At 41.4% G+C, this 10,446-nt stretch overlaps 1 protein-coding gene across 1 annotated transcript in view; it reads right to left on the reverse strand.

Annotated features, from left to right (window-relative positions):
• Positions 1 to 10,153, reverse strand: part of RASGRP4 (RAS guanyl releasing protein 4) — a 60,432-nt gene extending 50,279 nt beyond the window's left edge. Inside the window, 2 exon segments of the mRNA XM_089658189.1 lie at positions 1,458 to 1,663; positions 9,975 to 10,153. Of these exon segments, the coding sequence (XP_089514315.1) occupies positions 1,458 to 1,663; positions 9,975 to 9,997 (229 nt within the window). The 5' untranslated portion in view covers positions 9,998 to 10,153.
• Between the last annotated feature and the right edge of the window lie 293 nt (positions 10,154 to 10,446).

Genomic DNA, 10,446 nt, shown 5'->3' on the forward strand with positions numbered 1-10,446 from the left:
TGAGCCCACTGAGTTGCTGGCTTATATCTATCAACGTTAAACGTATTGAGGGACTGCCTATCCCAGCCACAAGCACTTGTTTTCAGCACTTGATAGCATCACCAGTAGTAGATCTTGGGTATTGTGACCACCTTACCCATCCACAGCAGTATACCTTACTTTGGGCTTTCTTAACATGGAGGAACCCTTGAAATAAAATTTAAGGTTTCGGGAAACCCCTGGCAACAAATACTGTATGTACAGCTTATGGTACATTGGCATGGTGGTCAGTGAGAAGAATGCTCTTTGCTTTGGTGATCAGTGATAAGAATGACCTTCTTATAGCATACAAAATCATCATTCGTGACAGTGGTTACTTGTCTGAGAGGCAGAAAATGAATATGGTTCAAAGAACCCCTAATACCTTCTGGAGAAACCTTAGGTGAGAATGGCTACTTTATCTACTTCTCTTCTTCCACAAGTGTCAAAGGGAAAACCCAGTAATTTGGAGGAACAACTTTTCATTCTGGGCCAATCAATCCTAAGCCCTTTGTAAAGTTTAACTCCAGATACTCATAGCTTACACAGGCCTTACATTTTGCACCTGGCAGCTGAAAAACCATAACAAGACACCATCTTCAAATCCAAGTTACATAATATGAACCTGCCTACCAACTCTATAACTGCTTACAGTTCTGTTCTAATTTTTCTAAAGTGTGCTGATATAAACATCATAACTTCACAGAACTTATAACTTGATTTCTTTGTAATGCTCATTTTACTCTCTGAAAAAAATGTTTGAACACAAAATAACTCAATCATCTTAGGGTTACAGGGGGTAGTACATGTAGCCAGCCCTAGAACCTTAGAGAAAGCAATACTGAATAAGGGTTTCCTTACATAGATGTAAGACTTTGTCTTATCTGGACTAACAACTGCATGATGGTGAGACTTGTTTGGTCTTAGGCAGCCTTTCATATATGTTGGAGAAATTGAGCTACCAACTCATACTTCAACCCTTGAGAAACTTTTTCTAATTCACCTTGAAGCCTAGAAAAGTGCATTTACTAAAGAAAGCAGCATCCCACAGTCACCAGGGACTGATCCTCAAGGGGAAGCTAGGAAAAATAACTATGGCTGGAACAATTCTAGATTAATTATATACTATATGAAGCAGCTTTGAAGAATTCTCTCAATATCTCTTATTCAAAAATAGGGATGTTTACATCCTGACCACAGCCCACCTAAGTCTATTTGAAAATATGACCACATTTGATGAAATCCAGATTCATTTTGCTTGAGCTCAAACAGGACTCAAAATTCCGCACAGGGACACAGGATATATTTTAGAGGCCTTCCTTACATCAAAGTCACCTTTGAAAAACAAGAGTGGCCCTGGAGGCAATGGCCTCACATCTGTTGTGATGGGCTTCCTGCTTTACCTATACAGTCCATTAGGTCCATGGTCATCCACTTACCAAATGACTGTATGCACTTCTCCATAAGTTCATCAAGGCTGCAACCCTTCCCCAGTTGTTCCAAAGTGACAGTCATCAAAGCCTTGTTAATCTCAGCTGGGCTTGGGCAGGTCATGCGTCTTCTCCTTCTGCTCTGAGTGTGACGGCTCTTAACGAGGGGGTTGACTCCATTGCTACTTAACACTTGACTTTCCTGGCGTGATTTTCTGGAAACATACAGAATAAATGCGATATTATCATTGTCTGACATATATTCATCTAGTAATACATTTGCATAAAGCATGTACTGTACAGGTAAGCATATACTGTAAATATGGTTTTTCTATCTCTCAGACAGCCCTGAGAACAATTAAGGGCCATTGCAACCAAGACAAGCTCTTTTTTTTGTGATGTGCTGATGGTAACATTTTCTCATATCAGATTGGGTCTCCAACGCAGACAATAACAATGGTATTACCCTCTCTTAGCTGGATACCTAATTTTCATTTCAATTCAACATTCTGGAATATCCTTTAGGAGGGTGTGAGACCATAATTTGGATAGAACACAAGCTATGATTAGGCAATACTGAGATTTCTATGGAAGATGTCTTAGACTGGGCAACAATATTTGACCTGGAGGTAAGTGTATTGCGTGACTTTAGACACCTTGCTTGAACCAGGGGACTAGCTTTCCTGCAAATTTTCCTTGACAAGAAATCTGAAGTGGACATAACCTGATAGAATATACAGTGTAATCCTTCAATTGTACTTCTCATTCAATTAAAGGTTTTATAAAACGTGAGGATGAGGTTTTCAGATTCATGTGCCTACAAATTAGAGGGTCAGTTTCTCTGACTGTCTTGCGCACAAGAGCATACGATCTGTGTGCTGTTAGGAAACATATAAGTCTTACGTGTCACAAGTTGTTGGGGTTACACAAGCTATTCTTTATCCAGTACCATTTTAGTAATTATTTTAAAATGTATGTCCAGCCAAAACATTTATTTTAGACTTGGATAGAGTGGCTATGGTTTGGAAGACATTTCTCCTCACTTCCTTTCCTGTTATTAAAAGTATTCCTTCTCTTATTATGCAGGTATTTCCATTTTGGAAAAAATGTATGCCACGAAGGGTTACTCTAAGGGGAAACTATAATGGTTTTATAAAAATAACATGGTTTCATAATTAGATATTAAAAATATATCATGAAAACCTTTAATTAACCTGTGACTATGCACATTACAATTTCTGACATTACTCCAACTTTCCAGATCTGCATAATAGTTGCAGGTCAGTGACTCAGATAGGATTTTGGCCAGTAGGTCAGCAAGTTCATAATGGAGCACAATCTGTAAAGCAATCAACTGTGGTTTGGTTTTTAGAGGGCAGCTAAGAAGCAGCTTCTGGGCATCTAGAAAGTGGTCCTACCACCTTCCAAATGCTTGTTAGCTTTTTTTTTTTATGCCAAATGGCAATTTTCAATGGTGCAAACACACTGCAACCATGAGGCAAGCATTTGACTTGCAGTTGTGGCTTGGTCCTATTTTTGATGCTTTTCTAACTTGACAAGCCACATTCCATTTGTCACAGCCATGATGTAAAGAATCACATAGACAGCATGTGTACAGACCTTTCCTTCCGTCTATTGATTTGAGAAAAAATACTAATTTGAATGGGACTTTTAAGGCACCGATACATAAAATTTAAAAATATATGAAATCTTTTTTTCCATCAAATTTTCACACATATAAAATATAAAATGACAACTGTTTTTAAAGGTCATATATATCATTCCAAAAATACTTCACCTATATAGGTGAACAAAGGGACAAATAGGCAAGGGTCTTCAAAATATACACACGATCAAGCCAAATAGACCGTAGTAACTCAAAGCATCACACTCTATGGGAATCCACAGTGGTCCAATTGCTCTTTTTCTTGTGGACCACTGTGGATTCCCATAGAGTGTGATGTTTTGAGTTCCTATGGTCTATATGGCTTGATCTGGTGTATATTTTGAAGACCCTTGCCTAGGGATGCATTTTGAAGCAATCCTGCTTCTTTATCAACCATAAAAAGGCAAGATTGTTGTTCAGCTGCCTGAACGTCTGGGCCGCGATGACATAAAGTCATGGGCAATAATATTGGCACCCCTGCATTTCTGTCAGATAATGCACCATTTTGCCCAGAAAATTGTTGCAATTACAAATGTTTAGGCATTCTCGTGTTTATTTCGTTTGCATGTATTGGTATGACACAAACTAGTGAAGCAAAAAGCCAAATCTGACACATTCCATGCAAAACCCCAAAGTGGACTGAAGAAAATTATTGGAACCTTCTCAAAATTGTAAGAAATAAATGCATTCCAAGTTTGTGATGTTCCTGTAATTTGTAATTAAACACACATTTATCAATCAATAGGTGCTGACAATATAGAAATCACACCGGCAACCAGTTAAAATGGTGAAAAGTTGACTCAACCTTTCTGTTGTGTGTCTCTGTGTGCCACATGGAGCATGGAGAAGAGAAAGAGCAGCAAAGAATTGTCTGGGGATTTGAGAACAAAAATTGTAGAAAAGCATGGACAATCTCTAGGTTGCAAGTCCATCTCCAGAGATCCTAATGTTCCTGTGTCCACTGTGCGCAACATTGTCAAGAAGTTTACAGCCTATGGCACTGTAGCTAATCTCCCTGGACGTGGACAAAAGAGAAAAATCAGTCAAAGATTGCAATGAAGGATTGTTTGAATGGTGGCTAAAGAACCTTGATGAATTTCCAGACAAATTCAAGCTGACCTTTAGGCACAGGGGACAATTGAGTCAGTTTGCACTATCTGTCGCCATCTGAATGAAAAGTGGCACTAGGGGACCCAGGAGCAGGGGCGGACTGACCATTTGGAAACTCGGGCACTGCCTGAGGGTCCGGGGTCAGTAGGGGGCCCCATGAGATGCCCCTGGTACCTTTTTCATAGGCTTTTTTGAGTTTGGGCAAGGACACAGGGGCCCCATGATCCTCTATTGCCCAGGGGCCCCATGAGTTGTCAGTCCGCCCCTGCCCAAAAGAATCCCATGGCTGACACAGAAACATAAAAAAGCCAAATTGGAGTTTGCCAAAACTTACCTGAGAAAGCCAAAATCCTTTTGGGAGAATGTGCTGTGGACAGACGAAACAAAATTAAAGCTTTTTCGTAAAGCCCATCAGTCCGCTATTTTCAGAAAAAGAAATGAGGCCGTTAAAGAAAAGAATACAGTCCCTACAATCAAACATGTTGGAGGCTCACTGGTGTTTTGGGGTTGTTTTGCTGCTTCAGGCTCTGGATGTTTTGACCGTGTGCATGGCATTATGAAATCTGAAGACTACCAAAGGCTTCTGGGGAGCAATGTAGGGACCAGTGTAAGAAAGTTGGGTCTCCATCAGAGGTCATGGGACTTATAGTAGGACAATGACCCAAAGCACGTGTCAAAAAGCATCCAGAATTGGTTTCAGACAAAGCTCTGGAGAGAACTGAACTGGCCGGCAATGAGTCCAGATTTCAATCCCATAGAGCACCTGTGGAGAGATCTCAAGACAGCAGTTGGGGAAAAGGAACCCTTCCAATCTAAGAGACCTGGAGCAGTTGGCGAAAGAAGAGTGGTCCAAAATTCCAGTAGAGAGGTGTAAGTAACTCATTGGTGGTTACAGGAAGTGATTGTTTTCAGTTATTTTTTCCAAGGGGTGTGCTACCAAATACTAAATTGAGCGTACTAGTAATTTTGTTCACTCGATTTTTGGGGTTTTGCGTGGAATGTGTCAGATTTGACTTTTTATTTCTCCACTTGTTTGTGTCATACAATACAAACAAAAGAAAAAAACTTGAAAATGCCTAAACATTTGCAATTGCAACAATTTTCTGGGCGAAGTGGTGCATTATCTGACAGAAATGCAGGGGTGCCAATATTTTTAGCCATGACTGTATAGATGCTGCAAATGTACGCTACGCTGCACAAGCGTGGTTTAGTGTACATTACCGCTGACGGGCAAGGAGAAGCATTTGTCACAGAAGAGACCAATAGGGTCTCCTCTGTCATAAAAAAGCCTACCTGTCAGCTTTTTTTTTTTCAATACCACTTTAATCTCAAACTGATGGCAAATACTGTACTTTGGATGTTCTTGATGATATTTGCATGTTCTGGAAAGGAAGTGCAATGTTGCTCAAAATTTTAACAATTGCAAACCTGTGAAAATGTCACCGATGTGCTAATTTCTGTCTGCACAGATGCAAATTATCTAAGGGCCCAGACAGATTATGTGCTGCAGAAATGCATGTGTGCCAAAGCAGTGCAGTACTGTGCATTAAGATGTGATGCATTAAGGTAGCCCATTACTTTTGAATGGATTGGCAGCGCACAATAGCACACTAAAGCTGCAATGAACAGCAGTTGTATTATGCTGAACTGCAGTGTGGGAGTGCAGCTTGCTATTGTAACAGAGCATTGGGTGCCCACCACCCTACTATAAATGTCTAGTGTAGGATGTTGAAGCCAATACAGGATAGCAGTGTCCTGCAGAACAGTAGCAGCCACATGTTGAAGAATAGCCATGTGGAACTTGTATGCTGAATTGCAGGACTTTGCTGAAGAACAGTGCACTGGGAAACTACATTTCCCAGAGGAGCTAGCGTGTGGGCAGGGGCATATATAACTCAAAGCCCGGACTGACCAGAAAGAGGGGAGAGATCGAGAGAGGAGGAAGTGTGCTGCCGGCTGGAGTATAGGACCAGGACGCCAAACCAGAGTCAGAGAGAGAAGAGGAGCAGGAGTCTGCTGATCGTCAGCCTTGCCAAGCTACTCAGTGAGCCAATCTGCAAGCAGGAGACAAGACGAGACACTGAATCAAGGCCGGAGAGTCTGTTGGGGACCTCATTTGCAGGAAAAGACAGACCGCTAAGACTTGCCGGACACTATTAACGAGGTGAGAGAGCCCCATACACCCACTAACTAAGAGAACATTGACAATTTCATCACATCTGCTATCTACCTGCACATAGTTGTCAACATCACACATAGTTACCCCAGTTTGCGGCCTAGTTCTCTTAGCCGCCATTGTTGGAACACTTTGCATTACAGTCTCATCATCCAAGCTGACCACAGGACACACAGATGCAGGTCAGAATACAGCAGTGCTAATTGAAACAACATTTTAGCCTTCCCAACTGAATGGGATTTCTACTACTGTTTCCTTTGGCCCTTGTCACCCAGAGAAAGTTGTTCTTGCTCACAGACATTTATACCAACTGTTACACTTCATTACTTCAAATCTGTCCTGGTTTAGTGTCTTAGAGGGGACCTTGCATCAGTCCACTATCATTAAGAGGAGAAGTACTTATTAACTATCAGCTACGGTTTAGATCATATTCACACCAATTGGGCCCCAACTAGCGTGTGGAAGACTTCATATTGTTCTTAAAGGGACATTGGGTGATTATAGATACAAACTCTCTCCATATTCAAATCTAATCCTTGCCATCAGGTTCTCAGGACCCGCAGTGAGCTTACCTGTTTATTGATAGTTGTTTTTACTCGCTGGGGATTCAACAGTCACTTCAGATTGGAGGCAGTGGATTATTTCTGAAAGCAGGCCTGCTAACAGTTACTGGTACGTTACTGTGGATGCTGTTATCTTTACTTAAAAATGACAAGAGTGATCATGTCTGTGGCATATGCCAGTGCTATTTGTGTTGTCTTGATCAAGCTGAGTTTAAATTCAATATAAACTTCATATTGGTTTACACTAACTTGTGCGCGAGTTCATTTTACAATGGTGACTTATCCTGGTCACAAGAGTAAGATGGTGTCAGTAGACGCTGGGCTTTCAGAAAGAGGTCTAGATTGACAGGGAACCCGAAAATTACTAAGCAACCCTTAAAGGGTAGTGCCACTTTAATAGAACTGTAAGGCACACAAATGAGTGCACATGCATGTAAGGAGAACAAGCGTGCTAGAGCATACAGGGGGTACACCTATGTATGTCATGCAGTAGCTTCTGGGAGAGGGAAAGCAGTTCTGCATCTTCACCCTGTGTGCTGGATGAGCCTGTCCCTGCTGCTGGGGCAAGTAACACAGAATTGTCAGACTTCGTTTGGGTCATGAGGCTGGTTTTAATCCATTGTCCATTGGAATGCCTTGAGGTGATGGTTCATTCATTCTCTTTGACACTTTGTAACCCAGTCAGAAAATGTGGAGCCAGCAATGTCCTACAGAGTTCTGTCTGTTTAACACAGCGCAGCAAATTCTGCAGGGGAGAAGAGTTGGACATACGAGTTTGACAGGTCATATGACTGGGCTTTCATTCTTTTCTGCACCCATTCTTCCATTGCCCGTATTATTGCTCTCATAATTGATTGCTGCTTACTTTGGACTCCTATATTCCAATAGAATGCAATGCACATTTGTAAAGGACACAGCGGTGCTTTATAAGTATGTGTTGTTGTTTTTTAAAGCAACAGTATGGCCACAATATAACCCTATTACCACTGCTTTTTAAATTGACCCCTTAGTATTTCAATAAATAGACTTGAATAGTCCCATTTACCTCCTTTTTCTTGATTTTGTTTTCAGTGGTAGGAATGTTGCTTTTTCCAACACCCACAGGAGTATGTACAGTTTCTGTGTATGTAAAGCCAAAAAGTTTTGTTCTTGTTAGTTTAGGAAAAAGTAGGGAAGGGTTAAAGCTGAACTCTAAGTATGATCATTCTTACATACCTACATTGGTGCAACTTGGTATAATGTAAGTATGCATATCTTATACTGGATGGGCCACTGGGGTAGCTTACCATTATTGTAGTAGTGGGCGTTACTAACCAATCTTCCAAGTCCTGCTGGGGTTTATTTATTAATTTCAGGTATTAATATAGTGTTGGCAATTTATATATATTCTAAAGTCACAGCATTTCCTACCTATATTCTACAGTCCCTACCTCACATGTATAAACACACATATTAGGGCCAATTTAGATAGGAGCCAATTAACCTACCAGCGTTTCTTTGGAGTGTGGGAGGAAACCAGAATACCTGGAGGAAACTAACGCAGGCACAGGGAGAACATGTAAACTTCATACAGTAGAGTTGTGGTTGTGTTCTGGGAAAGAATTCCCCTTTGCACATTGACCACAAGAGACTGCTCATTTGTCACCACCACCAATAATAGAATGCCTTTTCTGAGTTGGAGAGGAGGGGTAGTGATATCTTAATCTCCACTTCATCCAATCAGAGAAAGCCTTGTATTCATTAAAAAAGGGCGTACTATGAAATGTGGCAGAACTGAGCAGGAGACGTCCTGTGGTCAGTGTGCATTGGGGAAGCCAACTGCATAGAACCCAACCATGACACTATCTGCATGGAGTTTGCATGTTCTCCCTGTGCTTGCATGGGTGTCATCCAGGTACTCCAGTTTCTTCCCACACTCCAAAGATCTGCTGGTAGGTTAATTGGCCCTAGTATGTGTACGCATGCATGTAACAGCGGGACCTTAGTTTGTAAGCTCCTTGAGGGCAGGGACTGATGTTAAATGTAAAATATATGTAAAACATTGTATAAATTGCCAGTGTTATGTATAGTATACAGTATATACTAAAATAAATGAATAAACCCAAGCGGGATCCAGAAAATTTTGGCTATCACTGTATTTAACCCAGCCTACTACAATGATTGTCAGTTTCACCAGCAGCCCATCAGGTATGAGATATACATACATACATTGTGCCAAGCTCTACCAGTGTAAGTAAGCAATGACGATCATACCTGGAGTTCAGCTTTAAGACCCACGTCCTCTCCCGTACATTGACCACTGAACAAGTCCCAATTGGAAGAATTCTCCCCTTTTCCTGTTCTGGTGACAACTCTGCGGTCACCAGAACAAACAAAGATGGTTGAATCTCAAAGAAAACAATACAACGCTTGCCAGGGTTTCTAACCCTTCCTTACCTTATTCAATTTTTTTCATGTTCTGCTTTTAGATGCACTTTGATGTGGATTCAGACAGACTCAAGAGGAAAATGATGCTTTAAATAGAGAGCAATGGCTTGTCCAAGCTGTTTTCTGCTGACGACCAATTCTCGTTTCAAACCACATGCTCAGGCTGTCACACCAAAAACACATATTTTAAAGGTGCAGTTATGCATCTGACATCATCAGACGTGATGGGTTTTTTTGCAACCGATCAGTACGTACTGTATATAAACGGCTGGCACTATGCCCACGTAGACCATACAGGAGTATTTCTCTTTCAAAATTAGTCACTTAAAACTACATACAGCACTGCTCCATAACAGAAAAAATGCAGAAACCAGGCAAAATAAGGAACTGATCTCTTTCATCTGTTGGAGCTGTTTTTGCAGTCGCTTCGTAATATACCATCAAAGTCCTAGATCAAGAAGCCTGAAAACACCCTGCAGAGAAATCGCAGACCAAGCCAAGTGCATAGTTTGTAAGGACTGCTAACCAAAGCTGTAAACCCAGAATTCCTTGGGTGTCACCTAACAGGGAACAGGCACACTCACCTCTTGCTGTCCTTGCGGTTCATGTTGCTGGAAGACAGGAGGGCAGAAGCAGGGGCTGTGTTTCTGGGGTCTACTTAGACATCACCAGACCCCTGTGTCAGAAGGCAGAGGAGAGTTGGGACTCAGTGACTGACAGGGGAGTGTCTCTTGTAGCTCAGATAAAGAGGAACCGTCTGCAAAGTGTGTCACTGACAGTGAATACAGACTACAGAGAGTTCCCATACCAAGTCTAACCGTAACTTACGAAACATGCAACCAGTTGCTGCATGTCTAGATGTTAACCCCTTTTCTGCACAGCTCTTCTTGCACCATTTTATGGATTATCTCTAAAGCTGACTAAGACCAGTTCACTAATGGAATTCTGATGCTGGACCATCAGTTTGGAGATAACGCTTTGACTGAAGGTTTAACAACCCTTTTCCTCTTTCTCTCCTATCCAGGGATTTTATTCTCAGAAAAGAGGTGCAGGAAC

The sequence above is a fragment of the Staurois parvus genome, unplaced genomic scaffold (assembly GCF_062004578.1).
Source record: "Staurois parvus isolate SC_StPar_1 unplaced genomic scaffold, SC_StPar_1.0 ptg001058l, whole genome shotgun sequence".
Classification (NCBI taxonomy): domain Eukaryota; kingdom Metazoa; phylum Chordata; class Amphibia; order Anura; family Ranidae; genus Staurois; species Staurois parvus.